At 38.2% G+C, this 19,593-nt stretch overlaps 1 protein-coding gene across 3 annotated transcripts in view; it reads right to left on the bottom strand.

Moving 5' to 3' along the window:
- Nucleotides 1-19,593, bottom strand: part of LPGAT1 (lysophosphatidylglycerol acyltransferase 1) — a 67,433-nt gene that overhangs the window by 9,738 nt on the left and 38,102 nt on the right. For all 3 annotated transcript variants that reach the window (XM_030034448.2, XM_030034449.2, XM_030034450.2), the window contains 3 exons: nucleotides 18,588-18,861; nucleotides 9,747-9,873; nucleotides 457-563 (listed from right to left, as the gene is read on the bottom strand). In XM_030034448.2, the coding sequence (XP_029890308.1) occupies nucleotides 457-563; nucleotides 9,747-9,873; nucleotides 18,588-18,861 (508 nt within the window). The remainder of the gene's footprint in view (nucleotides 1-456; nucleotides 564-9,746; nucleotides 9,874-18,587; nucleotides 18,862-19,593) is intronic.

Genomic DNA, 19,593 nt, shown 5'->3' with positions numbered 1-19,593 from the left:
TCCCATAAGTCTTATTTAATCCCTTTCAGTCAAGAACTTGCTCATTTTAAACCCTGAAGGTTTTCTATCCCTTCCAAACTTAACATAAGCTCTGAATACTTTTACTATGCATGTAAATGTTCACTACCTCTTTGCATCTTGCTTAATTATTCCACTCAATGAAATCCCATGGCAGCAAGTTTCACTGCTGAACTATATGTTATTGCAGAAAAAAAGAGGATTTCCTTAGATCCATTTTGAATGTGCCAGCTTCCAAACACTACCCTGTTCTAATGTTACCTGGATAATTTACCTGTCCTAGATAATTTTTTATTGTACTTTTTTGCCACATAAAAAGTAGTAATTACATCTACTGTATCTGTGTGAAGAATGTATATGTATTCTTAAACCATTTTGAGATCCTTGTAAGAAAAGACATTAACAAAGCACAATTCTCTTTGCTATATACCATCCTACCTGTTTCATAGAAATGTGTCAGGAGATCCTCCTTTTCAATGAATCGTTGGTATAGCCAGTGCGTAAGAGCTTCAGGCTCTGCAGGTACATCTTTAACTGGAAAAATCCTACCAAAGAAAAAAATGTAAATTAAACCTCAGAAATTCATTCTGTATGTGAAGAACAAAACTCTTCCTTTCTGCCCCAGCTCACCCCAAAACACAGAGAACAAGAGCTGGGTATAAATCTAACTGCATGGTTCATTCTCACATGGTTCATTCTCTCTCCGATTCACAGATCCTATAGGTATTAAGGATACAAAACTGGAACATTCCAGGTTACCAGCCAGATGCACACAGAGGACATAGACATTATTAGCTTCTATCAAATGCTGTACTACAGCATTTGATCAAAGCTACTAAGTTGCTGGGTTTTTTTAAAATAGAATACCACCACACTATATTACTATCCTTAAAAGAAATACAAACCAAGAAGCAATAAAATTCATGCACCGAAATGGAAAGAAATAAAAGACTGAGAAGGTTCATCCACAGTTTTGAAGAAACAGTTCTTCAACAGGCAGAAGCCACGTGATGACATCACTAAGTACCAATAGCTCTTCTGTATCCCACAAAACGCGTCCTCTGTGCTTTTCAAAGGACGCCAGCATCGTTGTCTGAAATTTCTAAGGCAGGTTTTACACTGAAAACTGACCATGTAACTAAGTGTACTCAAATATTGCTGCTCTGTTTTAAAAACCCCAATGGAAGAATAACCAATGTTTTGGTACACTGAATACTAGGTCTACTTAGAAATTCAGATATCCAGGGTAGAATTCACTGAGATACATACATACATACATACATACAGAAACTCCTGAATAACCCACTGGATATCCCTCACTGGATTTTTTTCAAAATAGAATGTCAAGTCTTACAGGAATTGTGAAATCTCCTCAGTAGACCCTAAGTGCCTTTTGATATATACAAGAACTTATATATCCACTATGTTTCACTGTGAGGCCAGTGCAGAAGAGACTTGTGTATCAGGCTAGCCTGAAAAATGCATTTGCTGAAATGTAAGACCTTTAATGTATGTTTCTCTTTTCAAGTGAGTTCCCATTTACCCTGTCATCTATGGCATGTTTCTGTTTTCGTTAGTGGATTTTTCATTTCATTTCATTTTCAACACTGTCTTGACTGATTATACTGAAAAGAATTTGAAATAACACCACAGTCATGTGGGCAGTATCTGAACAGATATGGGAATGTCAGACTACAGAAATAAGACGCTTCTGCAGAATGCTATTGTTGCTGTTTCTGTTTTCAACATCTTCACTTGCTTTGTTGCCAAGTCATTTGTACCTCCTCCTTTCAGTCTGATGCACAGAAAAATAAGCTGTAAGCGGAGGAGAAAAGCAGCAAAGCATTGCTCTAATGAGCAAATTAAAAATAATGGTGCTTCAGTATAGAGAGATAACTTCAATATAAGGAGATGAACAGTTTTATTTACCAACTGTGGCATCAACATGAACTCAGATATTTCTGTAGCCTTTGTAGCAACTCTACCTACATCCTTCTCACACTGCGGCATTCTTTGTGCTCCAGTAAAGCCAGTCTTGGTAACCAGAAATTAGCAACTGTTACGTCAGGTAACAAAGTTTGAAGAAAAGTCTTTGGCCAAAGACAAATGTTATGAAATAGCTGGTGGTCCAGTAAGTAGCTCAAGTCCTGAGTGTGCATATTAACAACAAAGACAGATAATAAAGAACTATTTTATTTTATTTTATGTACAGGCAAGTAAAAAACACCCCCACAGAGAGAGGGCCATTTCTGTTGAGGGTGTAACACTAAGAAAGACTCTCTGTCCCCAAACACAACTGAGCTGCCAAGCACTATTTTTACTCTCTTCTGCCTATCTGCTGTGAAGAGATAAAAAGACTCGGCAACCAAATATTGTGTTTCACAGTATATTTTTGAAGGACAGATGCTTGCTTACGCAAGTCTGAAGATGGTTCAGAACTAACAGAACGCGTGTGTGGGCTCAGGACAGAAGTCTAGGGTTACCTGGCTTCATACGCAGTTTCCGTTGTAAGCTGCAGATACTCTTCATCTCCACCTTCACTTCTCAGTTACCTAATGGGTAACAACTCTACAGCTCAATAACCTAGTTAAGCCTGGTATTTTTCCAAGATTGTACCTTCTAGTCTGAAAACATTATCACAAGATCTTACAAGATACTCATTAGAAACAATTTATGAGCTGGAACTTTAGTGGAGTAGCAAAGTAGTGTAAGTGATACCACTATTGTGAGAGACCAATGGAACGCAGCACACCACTTTCCGCCTTGAATCCATCCAGGCTCTTGTATGAACCAATACAGTACCAGAATACTTGAATCTCTGGATATAAACTCCGCTTCTTAAAAAGTTTAAGAAGCAATCACCGTTACACCCAGTTTGAATTATTATTAATGTAGAGTGGAAAACAACTGATTTTCCAATAATGCTACACTGGTTGTCACAATTTAGCAATGCTAAGTGCTTGTGTATCTAGAAGCATTTTCAAACATATTTTTAGATTATCCAGAGTTATTTTTACAAGTGGAATATTCTTACTACTGACTGAGCTAAATTAGAGATGATATGTTTAAAAAAAATCCTTAAACTCTGGAAACACCCCCCTCCTGTACTAGATAAGGTGAAGCTAAACCCCCCTGTATTTATACTAAACATACTGCCAATATCATCGTTCTCTGCCCATCAGAGGGCTCAGTTGGCATCTGTGTTTTAAAAGAACACCGTCTTTAAGGAGACTGGGTTCGGGAAAGGTAACTGAGAAAGTCTACTGTTACAAAACTCTCTACACAGACGATCCAAAACAACAGTGGCAAGCCATTGCTCTGACTGGAGCAGGGTCATTCTCAACCATTGGCTACAAGGTCTGCCAAGTCTAGTGTTAAAAGATGCAGGAAATAGTTTCTTCTTTTCAATAAGATATGTAAACTGTTGTCAATGTAGTCACAGCATGAACATCATCTCGACTGTACCCCACCTTTGGGTATCCAGCATCAGCAACGTCACTAAAAGCGAACAGTTTGCCAATGTCCTCAGGAAAATAAAACATTATCCCCACATAGAACTGTCCTGACAAGGAACAAGGTCAACGTGTAATATCTGAAGCTTCTGGATTCTCTTGGGCACTTGAATCTTTCTAGCTTTTGGACAAAACTAACCTCACATTGCATGAAAATAAGAGTGTCTTTGTTCTTGGTGTGGCAAACAATGAATTTAATAGCACTGAGATAACTTGTCCAGAAAATTCAAGAGGAATGGAAATACCTCCTTTCATTTCTCATCAAGGGAACAGCTACTTTGCTATCATAAAGGGCAGTGGGGAAGGGGCTAAACTTCAGTAAAAGCAGTGCCACCATGGGCTGCACCCTGAGAAGTTAAAAGTGATGGTGGAATTAAAGATGTACTCCGATGGGAGTCTGCAAAGCTGTCTCAGTAATGAAGCATTATCTTCTAGCTGGAGGTTACCTATCTGCAGCTGCAAGGTGACAACGGCTGTGGGACACTCCACGTAGCTGACCGAGGGACGGCAACTTTCTTAAACCACTACACAAATGTGTATCTATGTCCCAAACCAGAATATATTAGCATAAATGACAGTCCAGGAAAGAAAAAAATTTATTACCCCCTACTCTTTCTAAATGATAATATTGTTTGCTGTTTCAGTGACTCTTTAAATAAACTCAGCATGATGGCTTGTTGGTAGATCTCAGGCATGACCAAACGTAAGTTACTTGCGTAAAAAAGCGTATTAAAATATATTGCCAAACTGGATGCCCTTCACCGACATTTCTGCAAAACTCATTCAGCAACCACAATGTATTCCATCTTATAGCTGAGTCTAGTTTATTTCAGTAAATCTGTATCAATGTGGACACAAAAAAAGAACTTTCTCAGTAGCTGAAAGCTTGTTTCAACAGCAGCACGGTACAAAAACTGGTATGAGAAAGAAAGGTGACATAGTACTGATCCGCATTACGACACAACAACAGCTGAGTTAGCTGGAAATAGCATGGCACCTTCATGCAGCATAAATGCAACTATCCTCTGCAGCAGAGGCGACTCTGGCTGGCTCTGACTTCAGGGCCTCTATACCACAATCACTATCACACAGTGCAAATGCCGGATATGGTCATAGAAGGGCGTGACCCAGCGGGAAGCTAACGCAAAAAACCCCAATCCCACGCCATTCTTGATTGAGGGGAAGCTAAGCATCAAACAAACTTCATACCCAGGGTTTTTCCAATTTTTAACTCTTGCGTTTTGACAACAGAACTGCAGTAAAAAAACGTGAAATCTTAATATTAGAGAAACTTGGACATCAGCTGAGAAACACCAAGTCAGTGATACTAAGAAAGTGACTGGTGTAAGAAGAAAAGAAATAATCCCAAAACTCAATTCACTGTGGGGAAATGGTAGGAGCTGCGAATAGTAGCCAGTATACGGTCTTGATACAGAGACACCAAACCATTCAGCTTATTTCTGCTGAGCGTAACTGCAGTGAATCTGGATTTATGATCAATGTACATCACAAAATGACCCAAGCATAAAGCTAAACCATTCTGAGAAGAGGAAACAAACCTTTCCAACGGACTCATTAAAAGGCAAGTCTCATAGTGATGCCTCTAGTTAGAGATGCCTTGCACCTTCCAGGCATTTTTTTTGGTGCTTACTGCTTTAACAGATGGGTTGAAATTTCCCCCAAATATCCCAGTGCTGTTTGACCTGGAAGAAGTTAATTAGGTATTTTCCTTGAGTATTATCTTTCAGGGAGCAAACCCAGTTTTTCAGCACTTTCCAATGTCTCAAAAAGACAAGTCTGTCAATGTCAAAAAATTATTCGCTAGTTAGAAGGGTAAGTTCTCACACCTTTGTGTTTTGAAGAATCTGAAACTTGGTAATTGTCCTTTTTTCTAGGGGTTTCTTTTGACATCCTGAGGAAAATCAGGCCACAGCTTAGCCTAATTATGAACTTCTGAAAAACATGTCATTTGTACTGAAAACTGAAGTTTGAAAAGCAAGTTTCAACTCATTATTAAAATTGAGCTTTGAAACAAAAAAAGATTACTGGATTAAACTGATCCTTCTCTGCCATTTCCATCAGGTAGAAAAGAATCTAAAAATGAAAACATAAGGCTGCTTGCTGTGTCCTCTACACTCCTCTGTTGCTCTCGAAGTAGGATGAAAAAGAAATAATCCTGCAGTAAAAGGACAGGCTATTAGAAAACACTACATTTGAAAGATCGTAAGGCAGAAAGAGACAGGTTGTGACAAAGGGGAACAGCAGAAAGGACTGACTGAGCGACCAGAACAAAAGAGGCTCTGCAGTCTCCTCTGCTCCAGTTCGAGTAGCACAGAAAAAGTTGCTTTTTTCCCCACTGCTGTCATACATCAATTCCTCTCTCCAGACTACTCTAAAAGGGAAAAAAGCATGTTTAAATCCCAATTCTCCTTTCATACAGTAGAGATGGCATCTGGACAAAACTATTCTTTACTTTTTCCAAAGGGGCACTTTTTTTTTTAAAATTTTTTTTTTTGCTATAACTCATTTAAAAGAAATGATAGATGAGAAACTAGTGCGCTAGAGCACAGAGACTCATGCAGAACTTTCTCTCTCCTCAGTTATTTAAAAATTACCCTTCGATTTGATTTCAAATGTAATCTCCCAAGACATTCCAAATTACAAACAACGAGCAAAATTTTATTGCACTAAATGAAGGAAAATGTGGGGGAATAACAACAATCCAGACATACTCGATATACGTTTCATTAAAATTTCAGAGGACATCTACGTCAAACGCAGAAAACCAGAAACACCTCTGACATTTTCCACCTTTGGAAGACATTTTTCACACTTCCATCTTTAAAAAGATGGAATCCACTTTACCTTTGGGTTTTCCTTTGCTAACTGAGTTTGTTTCAAAGAGTTAAAGAAAAACACCAACTTTATGAGGGATGTCTCAGGGCTCAACACAGCACAGGCCTTTTCAAACCTCAGTCACTGATTCAATCCTTGCCTACATTGTTAAGGACAAAGAGTAGTTAATACCCAATTGTTATCGAAATTAAGAATTATTGAAGAACCACCTTGAATTTGTGACCTGCAGAATAAGCACTGGCCTTCCCAGCAACAACCCCAGATACTCTAATGGCTCTGTTATAGCAATGTTTTGGTCTCCACATGGAAGATGAACTTGAAATAGCAGTTTAGGTTTCCTGGTCAAGCTGTACAGATATACAGGTCTGGTGTATCACGCTCCGCCCCACAGCTTGACCAGCTCTCCAGGAGCAACACTGCACAGAAACCTCCCAGGACACTTTTCAGCACATTAAAAGGTAGCTCTCCGTTTCCAAACGGAAGTGCCAGGGATGAGAGGAAGGAAGTTGATATGGCAAGGATCAGCTAGCTGGTCACAAAGTACAGCTGTTTTAGCATGCACTGTTTAACCAGCATAAAGGGTTTTGGTGTTTTTTCCAGAACTGCTCCTGATTAAGTTCTGATACAGAAACAGGCTTGAGACATCACCGTATTTTCAGACAAGTGAGGACACCACCCAGGAGGCACACATGCAAAGCTCCTGAGAGACAGTTTTCTACTGACCATACCTATAATTTCAAAAACAAGCTCTAAGAAATTGATGTCAGCCCACTGGGCTTCAATCGTCTGGCTTCCCAATCCTGGACAAAGTTCAATAAAGTGATAGCAGAGCTGAAAGGTTTTCTATAACACCAGAAACCCTCCGGGAAAGAATGGTTGTTCCCTACTCTTCCTTGTCTGCCACCTCTAGTTTTCCAAGCACATACTCCATCTTCACAGATTCTCAGTGGTACCAACAACTCTGTTCAAATCATCAATACATGATTTAAAGTTGTCAAAACCCTGAAGGTGCCCATCATGTTATAGCATTCTGCTAAAAAAATAACCCCTAATGAGTAAAGTCAGGTGATCTGGGAAAAATAAAATAAAAATCAGTTGCTGTAATGCCCTGAAGGGAAATTTCTGTATAAGCAATAGAAAAGGATGATGCAACATGAGTAAATTCATGTACACATGCTGTTCAGTCGCTCTCTGCTAATCCTGCCATGGATAAATATACCCTTCACATAAAACAGAAAAATATTTTTAAAGCCACACAAAAATATCTAAAAATAAATTTTATTGTCAAAAACACTGAAGGTGAAAATTGACCGTATTCATTCCAAACTACAGCTCTAATTGCAGATTCAATAAAAGGTCTTAGCATATCACAGCTAGATGATACACTAAATCTGGAAAAAGGGATATAAAAGCAATGTGACTTTTTTGGTATATTATTATTCTGGGTAGTCACCCTCAAGCACAGTTGCACATTGTGTCAAGGAAAATTGTGTAAGTCTAAGTCTAAGCAGGTTAAAAATGGTATTAGACAATTTCACGAAGCCCAGGTCCATCAGCACCTACCCAAAGAGCAATCCAGATGCGACGCCTGCTCAGAACATGTTGACAGCCACTGCATGTTTATGTGCAGAGGCAAGGTATGCAGGCGGGCTGCCTGCCCATGCCTTTGCTGCTGCCGCCCGCTGTTAGAGCCAGGGTACTTTGTTAAATGCATCTTTAAGAATTGCTATTCTGCATCCAACTAAAGCCCTTACAGTCCAGAAGACATGTGCCTAATCTTGAAGTGCCAATTTAAGAATTACCAGGACTGGAAAGTTAGCCAAAGCTCCAGTTAAAACCAAGACACTCAGTTCTCATTTCAGAGGCAGTACATACAGCCCTCAGCCTTCAGAGACATACAGCTGCATTAGTTTCCATTTAGGGCATACTTCAGATTTTTTTACAAGGTCAGCCATAACAACTAGAGGTTATTTAAAAAAAAAAAAAAAAAAAAAAAAAAAAAAAAAAAATCAAAGAGAGAGGCTTGCCCCTGTCCCCTGTCTAAACCTAGTGATTTAGACCCTCTGGAAGAAAACAACAAACCTATACCCAACAATAAACAATTTCTAATATTTTTTCTTAGAATTTTAGTACTACAAGAACTGTAACATTAAAGTTCAATGCAAGGAAGGTTACATCATCTTTATGGTCATGCTCAAAAATAGGTTTTGAATATACACATTTAGAAGCAGGAAGTTAATTCAACTTAAGATAATATTCTCTCTTTTTTAAAGGAAGTATTTTTGGAAATACTCTTTAGTAAAATTCTAAATACATTCAACTTGCAATTATCCCAGAGATCCGAGTACTAAGGTGACCTGAATAAAGCACAATAGATATTATGATATCTTACATAAATTAGGGTGTAAGTATGTTCACCTTCAAAAAAACTTGAAGGAAGATTTCTATAAAAAGCAGGGACAGATTTAAACATGGCCATGGAAAGGAGCTCCAGTGAGCAGCCTGTACTCTGCATCACACAATACTGACACAGCAGTGATGCTGGAGAAGGTCATTACCAGTTAAACTGCCACCCAGGGGATCCACACAAGGATATCCAAAAGCTTACTGTAAAAGTCTAAAAGCTCCCCAAATCAGCAAAAGGCAATTAAGACAAAATAATGCAATTTTGGGATAAAATGTGATCAACTTATTTGGTATAGCAAGAATGTTAAAATATTTCTGGAGATTTCAGACTTGCAATTATCTGCAAAACAAAAGCAAAATGCAACTTCTCTCTCCATTAGTTTAGGTCTCGAGACAAAGAATTGCTGAGGAGAAAAGTTTTAATAGTATCCCATCCTAGGTGTCAATGAGATATGCTATTATTTCCAGAGTGTTGCTCTGCTGAAATATTAAGAGTATGCTTTGAGTGAAAAAGCTGACATTTCTTTATCAGAAAGTTAAATACAATATAAAATAATCTCTCAGGAAACCTGTTATTTAATAACACAGTGATTTTTAATTTGTTGTCATTGTTAAAAAACAAACAAACAAACAAAAAATCAAGCTAGGTTTACCAGCACCTTAACATTAAAGTGGAAAAGATGACCTAGCCATCAGATACATTCCCCATAACTATATTCAGCCACAGGACATTAGTCAAAAACTTAAATGTGCTAAGAGATGGAATGGTCACTGAACTTTTGAAAAGAAAACCATGTTGTGTTTAGATAATACGAGTTGCCCACATGTGTGAAACGCACATAGAAAACACATTGCTACTGATTTCCCATATCCTGAAACATGACGTTACTAATCTGTGAATTCCTGTTTTATAACATTTTAGTTCAATGTAAGAGTAGAAGATTTGTTTCCTACCTGTAATGTACATGTGTAACCGTAGGTTGTCGGTAGCCAAGAATCCAAGTTTGGATGTCGATAGGTTCACCTTTGGGATATGCAATGGTTGTATCTATCACCCACTGGAGGCCTTTTGATTTGCTCTCTAGGAACAAAAAGAAACACGGTATTAAAAGTAATCAGAAACTGCATGTCACTTATTTGATAGTTATCCCATTTTTATATTACTTCATGAGGTATGAGGCACAAATAAAATAAGACAGCCAAAAATCAAATGCAGATTTCATTACAGAGCACAGAGGTATTCTTACAAACTTCAGCTAGACCAAGATTTTACTTTCACAGTTATTTCTGTTGTTCTTACACATTGTAGTACACAGAATAGAACAAGTTCACTCACTGGGTATGAGTATAGCCACATAACATGTTGGCCCAAAAGTTAGGTGCTTCCTGCCATTCACCAAAAGGAAAACTTCAAAAGATAAAAGTTCAATTTTCTTGGTCTGCACTTTAAGCACATTTACAACTGGGCCTTCGTAAGAGCTCGCAGTTGCAGCTCACTGATGAAGCAACAGCGATGCAGATCCCTCAAAGGTTCTTAAAAATCCAAGTTACAGGATAAAGAGGAAATACACCATTTTGTGTATTAAGAAAGCAACAAATAGAAGATGGTCAGTTTTCACAATGAAGAGGAGACTGCATCCACAAGGTCCCAGAAAGACTGATACCAGTACATGTTCATATGCTGCTCAGCATATTTAGAAAATGAAAAAAGGATCAAAGGAGGTGAAAATATTTGCTATGAAGATTATTCAGGAGCGTCAAATTTAAACCTGAATGTAGGTTACAACGAGCAATAGTCAAGGTTGGATGTCAACCTAGCCATGACCTCTCCCTGGCACGTCTTCAATTCACAGGTTTGCAAAGAGGGAGAGCAGCAGATTTGGAAAGCAAACCAGGAAGGAGGGGCACATTGCCAAGACAGCACTTTGAGTTTAGCTTGTCAATTTTATATCTGTTCTGTGGGAACTGGAGCTGTCTTGTAGCTGAAGTCATGTTATGTTCAGGCTAGTATAGTAATATGCTTACTTAATGTTTAATACACTAGTGTAGTAATATGCTTACATCACACCCAGCAATATCTTAAAGCATTTAGAAAGTTGACCATTAAAACCAGTCACCTGTTGGCAGAAGCATGTAAGAGGTGTTAGGTCTTAGTACAAAGTACAAGCTCTTCAAGCCTGCAGCTGAGATAGCTATGAAAGAAATGTGATAGAGGTTGACAAAAAACACTGTTGGCATGAAGAACATGCACAGGGATAGACTGTTCACCATCTTTCTCAATACAAGAATAGACATATTCAAAATGAAACCAAGAGGAAAAGTTTTCAAAGCAAACATAGTGAAATGATTCTTTGTGTAGAGGGGAATAAAACTGTGGGGAACCCCTTGCCAAAGGTTGTCAAGAACACCAAGGGTTGGGTTCAAGAGGAAGTTGGGCAAGTACATGGAAGAAATCCGTTGAAGGGTTAACTAAACAGGCAGAGACCCCTATCTGGCTCAGGAAACCTACCACACTGGCAACAGTCAGAAGCTAGGAGCATATACAGGAGAAGTATGATGCATGTTTGCTGTGTTCACACTCTTCCTCTGATACCCACCTGGAGTCATGGACAAGATGTTGAGCTAGACAGATGTTTGGTCTTGCCCAGAATTGCCACTCGAATTTTACTGAAGAGCTACCACACACATGAAGAAATCTGCACCACACAGTCTTGAGGTGCACTCTAACAGCCAAAGTTATTAACACCAACTAGTACACACATGCAAGGACTGACTCAGGAGTTTCTAACAGCATTTAATTTGCATTTAATTTAATTTGCATCGAATTAAGTGTGAGAAGACAATTACAGCAACGCTATCACATATATCTATCAATTATTTTAACAAGCAGCTAGTGTTTTCATGGTGTCTACTCAACAATGGAGTTGTACTGCTTCATTACAAATGCACATACACTACCTGAATAAGGCTAGACAGTATTTCCTAATATTTAGGTTATGAGTTATTAGTAGCATGCAATGTGATATTCCAAAATTTGACCAAGGGCAAGCTACACAGGTCAAGCTGAAACATCCAGTGTCACCTTTTGGAAATGCAGTATTTTAAAACCCCAACCGACACGTGAAATGAGAACACAAAGTCCCATTAAAGGCTCCAGGCTTGCCAGCATCATGACAGAGTATTTGTCAAGTCTCTCAAGAAAAGCACTAACTACAGAGTCCTTCATTTTAAAAGTAGCAAGGTATTAGAGAAAAGCCAATATGAAATTAATAGTAAATCCACAGAAGTATTCATTTAGAAATGGATTTCGGAACAAAGCCATTCAATTTATTATTTTCCCAGATGTAAAGTGAGAATGGATAAAGACAAGTAAATTGTCTAAGTGAGTAAGCAACAAAGATCATTAATTGCAATTGAAAAGTGCCAGATGAATATGGGCACATTATCTTATTATTTACAGTAAAACGTTTTAAAATAATTTATTAAATATTTAGCTAGTATTTCAAACTGTTCTTTCAGTGGATAATGGTTCAAACTTCATTATGGGAAGACTCCTGCAGTCCTCTTCTGTGATGATTTCCTACCTTCTGCATTTGTGGAGCAGAGCTGCTGCATGAATTCCTCAAACCAGCTCCTAACTCACCTCCAGTCCCTTCCAGGGCAGGGTGGGGAAAAAAACCTGCCTCTGACAGCCTACCAGGAACCCCAGGGTGGGGGGGCAGAATTCGGAAGGTAATGTCAGCCTCCATAGACCCTCCTTTAGAGCAAGCAGGTCTTAGTGCAGCTACCTCCACGTGCAATTACCAAGACATGCTATCAAATCACAGTCATAGGCACATTTCAGCATGCTGTGGTTTAAATTAAGCCTTACATAACCATCCAAGATGTCACACTGCCAAAAAAACCTAAGTCACCAAGGATTTCAGAAAATTGATTTTGAAATAAATTTTGCTGTCCTTTTGGGGGGATTATACTGTGTTGTGCCCTCCTCATAAGCATATTTATTTTAAAGCCACGAAGCTCTAACAGATCCTGAAACTGAAAAAGAAACAGACAACTGCATACCACACAAATGGGTAGGACCTTAGTATCTCTGAGGATGCTGCTTTCAAGCCTATGCAGATCTTTGAACAAGAATAAACCCTATTATTTTTTAAATGGAGCACACTAGCAGAAACTCAAAACAGAAAGATTGCTGCATTAGTTATAATATGGTGTCAATCTCAGGTCTAGCATTTGTAGCTGAAAAAAGGGACTTGCATATACCTGTTCAAGAACAACTTTTTCCAAGTTCAGGTTGGCCAACACAGCCACAAATGTTTCTGACAGCCAAACCCTTTTGAACTTTCTACCTACCATTAAGAGACACCCTCACCCTTCATTTCTAGTACCTGCTGAAAGATTGAGCAGCCTGGCTGCCAGACACTTCAGCAGAAGAAACCTCTGCAGAGGCCAAATTTAAGCTGTCTCTCTGAGGACTTGTTTTTCTTCTGTGATGTCAGTCTGCTTGCCACTTTCAGCACAGGTGGAGGATTTTGATTTCTCAAATTGCCTCAAAATGTTAGCAGTCTGATTCTTTTTAAATAGTGCATAAATGTTCAAAACAGGCCTGCAGGCATCTGTCCTACACAGCTGCATCCAAACCATGCAGTAATAATGTACCTTTGTATGAATGGTACATACTTGTTTTATGAGTGCTAAGACAAGACTGAACAATCACATGTAACAGTAGTTTTCCAGCCTAGACAAAAAAAAAAAAGAAAAAAATAAATTTAAACAGTCTCCTAACTTGTTGGTTTGTTTTGTTTTGTTTTTTTAAATCACCAGCAGAGGCAAATCTTCATAACTATTTTTTTCCTTATTTTTGTTCTAGCTGTGGATTCAGCGATAATAAGTTGCTTCATACTTAGTTATGAAACAACTTACCATCAGCGTCTTCAAGACATTCAGTGCTCTTCATCCTCTATGGTCCCCTCACAGCAGATACTTAACTGTCTACAATCACAAATTTTGTGGGGTTCAGAGCTTCTTTTTGTCCCCTCTATGTCCTCCCAGGGGTTACTCTCAATCAATGCTAAAAACCAGATCTGACTATGCGCAGGACCCTTCAAACCCACCAGCAGACCATCAGTGTTTACCACTAAGAAAAAGAGCGAGTTACAAAGACAGGTTTCAGCAGGAAACCTTGCCTCCAGCCAAGCTCTAGATGGTGTAATACTGCCGGATTGCATCCAGAGTGGAAAAGAATGCACCAGCGAGGCATGAACCTGAGGACCTCAGCTTCCACTTGAAAAACAACATATTTACTAGCATTCACTAGTATTCAGGTGTGGTTTCCTGAACACTTACATCACTCCAAATGCAGCCAAAAGAGGCTGTTACCTCTCCCTGAACAGCAATGGGTTCTTTTAACTTGCTGCTTGTCCTCTACTTGTTCTCATGTGATCAACTGGACCACTGAATTGAAAATTAACTCTTTTCCCAAAGATTAGCTCTCAGACTGAACATCTTACTCTTCATCCCAAGGTATCTCCATAACGAATCACCTGGAACAAAACAAGAAGCCCCTTTTCCAGGATAAAAAAAAAAAGCCTTCCCACATTTTATTCAAGTCACATTCCTCATATAACAGTGAATCAGAAAGTTTGATTAAAAAAAATCAATTATGAAGCCCAATGTCCAGCTCTACAGAAGGGAAAATTGAATTTCTCTGAGAAAAAGCATCAGAACTGAATGTACTGTGCTGCATTTGAAAACAGTAAGATAAGATTTCAATATGGCTCTAACCAAGCTCATAGCAACCTCTTATCAGACAAAAAATTGCTGCATGGTAAAATAAAGCAGAATTAAAAACCATACTAGAGGCAAGGGTGATCAAAAATAAGCTCTGGCACACATATCTTCAGTGAACAATTGCTCCAAACTCCTTTGAATTGCCAGCTGTTTAGCACTTATTAACTGAAGAAACGTTGTACTTGCAACTATGTCAGAAACTAAGCGTTGCATTAAAAAATTAAACAAACAAACCAAAACCAAACCATAAAATACCACCCCCCCCCAAACACACACTGCTCCCTACAGGATTAAGGTGATGATGCCTATGCATCAAGTATTTTTATGTTGCCCATATTTCCATTCTGCACTAAAACCTTCTCCTGGAACATAGGCACTAGCACCAGCGCTCCGTTGGGGGGCACAGCACATCTGCCCAGAGAGATGCTTTCATCACCCACCAGAATTAACTTATACCATCTTTTCAGGGACAGACACCTCTTAACTACATTGTCTGTACTTTCTAACTTCAAAAGCACTCAAGCCATCAAGTGATAGTACTACCTTTCCTATATGTTTTTCCATCCTTCTATTTATTCAGGAATAAAATTGTACAATTTCATTAAAATTAAACAAGTGTTTCAAAAGGCAGCAAAAGCAACAACTGTTTTACTCATTTAATTTAGTATTTACCAGCAGTAAGTTAAATTTCACCCTGATGAAGGCTAGTAATTGGGACTTTAAATATGAAAGAAGGTTTGGAAAACTGTTAGGAAGAAATTAAGGAAATATAGGTTGCTTGCCTTAGAAAAGCAACTGATGAAGAACTGATCAGTTTAAGTACAAGAATAATCAAATAGTATTGATAGTCTCACTCAGGAACATTTTTTCTTCCTGTCACTTTACAGAAGAAGAATCGGGTAATAAGCTGTGGGAAATTCATAACTAGTACAAAAATAAACTGAAAAAGGGATTTGGTGTTAAGAATACTAATATCATAATTAAGGCTAATGAAATTTCGGGGAGGTTACTGAACCTTGCACGTCACAACATGAACCCACCTCTACCAAAGGGATGACAGAAATCAGATTAACTACCTTATAGAAGAAGGACAGATGATGTAGCATTTAGCTGTTGCACAATTCTTAAACTACTATTTGAATGCTGTAACTCCAGTGACATTTGATGTACAAAAGCAAGCTAGTGGGCTGGGAAGCAGCGGGGGGTGACATGATGAAAGAACTGTATGCAACTTGGTTTGTACTAAATTAGGGTGCAGCGTAGCAGTATATTAAGAATGAACCACCTTTTATTATAGTTGCTTTTGTTGTCTTTTCTTCTTTCACCCAGTATTATACACCATTCCAGTTGAGAAAATAGAATGGTATAAAAGCTACAAGGATAATTCTAAATGAATTAAGTACTAATAAAAAGACAGCACTCAAGAACACTGCAACTGTGTATCATGACTCATCATAACATAGCTACTCAGGAAACTCAACAGGAAGGGGACATAATTTTTGATGATGAGGAGTTACTCTTAATCTATAAACCAATTTAACTAAAATCAGGTGGGGGAGGGAGGTGAACCCCCATCATTATCAGTAAAGCTTGGTGGTAACAAAAAGATTGAGAGAATGATGAATAATGGAGAAGAAAGCTTATTAGAGTAAGCTGAATAATTTGGTAACCCAGGACACGAGGAACATTGTTAAATAAGACAGTATAAAGCAGAAGAAGTGGTGCAGAGGAAAAATGTTTTCAGTGAACCATGAAGTTCAAGTGCGATGCTACTGACACACAAAGCCACTTCCCAAGCAAAGGAGTACAGTAACAAGGTACAAAAAGTTTATATGCATTCTCTATGCAAGACACTGGTGAAACCTTTACTGTATATACCACTTCTAGCACCCACAACTCAATGATGGTAACCCAAAGAGGACACAGGCAAGTATCACTGAACCAGGTTTTTTCATGTGGTTAAAAAAAGGGAAAGATAAAAGAGAAAAAGTAAAGATGATCACTAACTTGTTAGGCTTCTAACTTTATAATCTAACCTTATCAGTTTATACAATTGTATTTAACCGAACATTCTTCAAAAATTTTCTGAAGTGGCAAGAATACAGTAAAAGCATTTGAAAAGCAGAAGATTAGAGGAAGAGTCTTTTACACAAGATATAGATCAAGAATTAACCTTTCGTACATCTCTGAAAGAGAAGTTTTACCATGCTAGAAACATTTTTGTGAGCTTAGGAGAAGAGAGGACTTAAAATACCTCAGCTTCATATGTATCAAATATTACTCTTTTGTAGCATAAAAAAAAAATTTACTTTCACTTCTCTTTTTCATCCTTTTTATTATGTTTTCATGTCCATTACTCTGAAAGAATGATAGCTAAACCCACACATTTCTTTCCTATTTTTGCCCACTTATCTTTCCTTCTGTCTTTTGAGTAGGATGGACAGATGTGATTCCATTGTATTTCTGAGACAATTCCTTTATTTTAGTACCCAGTTAGGTCAACTACTACCAAATGCTCATTTCTCCAGAGTCTGAGTCATGCCACTCAAAAAAAAAAAAAAAAAAAAGCCAGCTAAGTTGATAGCAATCTAAGAGTATGAAAATATAAAATTGGTATTTGACAACTGCTTTTGGTCCCCTTCCAGAATTAGAAGGCCTATAACTCACATCTGGGGAACTTCTTACTTTTCTTACTTACTTTTGCCTTTGAGACAGGAATAAATAAAACAGGAAGAGGCCAAATTTTTCTCCTTAAAAAAAGTAACTGTTAACAAGGACTAAGGTATTCTGTTTCTCTTTTAAACCTAAAATCTCCTAAGACAACAGGGGCTTTCTTGAGCCTTTCTTTCTGAATGTAGCCAGAAAGGAAACATTCTGATGCATTCTTCAGCTTGATTTTCAGTTCATTTAAAATCTTCCCTCCACTCCTGCAAGAACATCACCTCCATTAATTTCCTACGTTCACAAGATTAACTGCAGAACTAAAAATCTGGAAGCAACTTCTGCATGAGGTTTCCTGCTAACCCTGAAATTTGAACTTCAGCACAGAAAAAATCCGAAGTAATCTGCATATGTGGCTTCATTAGGATGGATTTTTGGTTCAAACTGCTAAATGATTATAATAATTTGGCTATGGAAATACCAGCACCACCCATTAATAAGAAACCACCACAACCCCTGAATTCATTGTTTCTATATTAAGTAGCGGAAATCCACAACTAGGTTAAGTAAGATCTAACCCTGCTCTCTGAATGAGCGAAATAGTTAAATTTAAAAATTGAGAGACTAAAAGCACCAAGTCCCATAACTAGTGCATTATTTATATCCCAGCTATACTCTCCCCTACAGCCCAGGCATCCCAGAACAGTAATGCTGCAGGAATATTCTTATTCCATCAAACTCTTCTAACATAAGACAGCCAAAACAATCCTTCAAATCTAGTCGTCATCAGTGACAGTTAACTCCAGCAACAAAGGGGACAATCATCATAAAGGTCTGTAGAGAATAGAAGAACTCAATAGAAAAGAGTTCAAGAAGAGGAATGAAGTATACAGTACTGAATGCAAAGAAACTTTTAAAGCCAGGAATAAAAATTTGAACATGGCTTGCATATTCCAGAAATACTTTTACTATAGTTCCATACTACCATAAACCAGTGCAACTCATCAATCATGCTGAAAGGAGAAGCCCACCTTCTTGCCCACTCTGGGTGCTCATTCCAGTATCTGCTCTACCCATCACATGTACCAAGACAAACATTCATGAAGCCACACTGTAGACTAAATCAAATTAAAACTAAAGTTTTCTTTTTTTGTGTGTCTCAACATAAAAAACAAACTTAATGGAACTAAAAGCAAATATGAAAACATTTATATAAATATGATGGTGCTTTATGGATGTATTTGACATTTAAAGAGTCCTATTCAACACAAGATGTTTTGCTTAACTCAAATCTTGGACATTCAATTTGCTTTTTATCCTCAAGAGTGAAGTGGTCTTTACCTTTTATCACAGCGTCTCTACCTGCTGGAGTTCCATTTTCTTGCGGCGCTACAAGCGTTTTCAGAATTACTTGTGTTGCTCCAAGTCTCGGCAGGGTGACATGTTTAAGAAATGGCAAATTGTTTTTCTTGGCAAATGCCTGGCTTGTTTCTCTCCTTTTCCTAAGAAAGCCACCCTCTGGAAATAAAACAATCCATTTCCGATTACGACTCCTGTAATATTTTTCTAGATGCTCCTTGAGTAACACAAGCTGCTGGTCACGGTGTGCTCTTCCCTATAAGGATAAAACATTACCTAAATAAAATGAATGCTTAAAAGAGATGACATTAAGACAGATAATTATTACATTTCTATGACTTCTCTCTCTTTTCAGAGATACAAATAAGCCTTTATGACAACACAAAACAATGTTCCCAGAGTACCCACTGGTGGCTGAGTTAATCCCACTTTACGGAAAGGCTGAAAAAAAGCCCTTGAAATTGAGGATGAAGCTCCCGGTTTGAAGACTTCTCTGCAAGAGCAACATCTAGACTGTAAACGGGAACTCCACGTAACAGGAGGATGTATTTACAGAATTTCCTAATTGGTGCTGGTCCAAGTTGAATTTGCTAAACCAAATTCTGCAAAGACAATCTAACGGTCAAGCTATGATTTGGAGGTCCATATATCGTCAGTAATTTCTGCAAGCCAAACAGCATCTTTGCTTATGTATCTTCTACACATCTCTCCCTACATCCCATATTAGAATAGCAGAGGTAGCAGAAGACACAGCCGGACCTCGAGACCGGGCTTGAGTTTGGTTACCACAGCAGAAACACAGATTTTTCCAAAATCTGAACTGCTTGAATGCTTAGTCTCAACTGAAATCAGCACACTGATGGAAATACTTATTGTTTGGGGGTGGGGGGGAAGTACTGGGCTGTGATATTTGCAGGTTTTCTTCCTCTAAGAGAAACTGCGGAGTAGGAAGTGATTTTATTTGCGTAAACTTAAAGAAAGCCTACAA

This window comes from Aquila chrysaetos, chromosome 13, assembly GCF_900496995.4.
Source record: "Aquila chrysaetos chrysaetos chromosome 13, bAquChr1.4, whole genome shotgun sequence".
Taxonomy (NCBI): domain Eukaryota; kingdom Metazoa; phylum Chordata; class Aves; order Accipitriformes; family Accipitridae; genus Aquila; species Aquila chrysaetos.
Note: the sequence above shows the minus strand (reverse complement) of the source record. Positions and strands in the feature narration are given on the sequence as shown.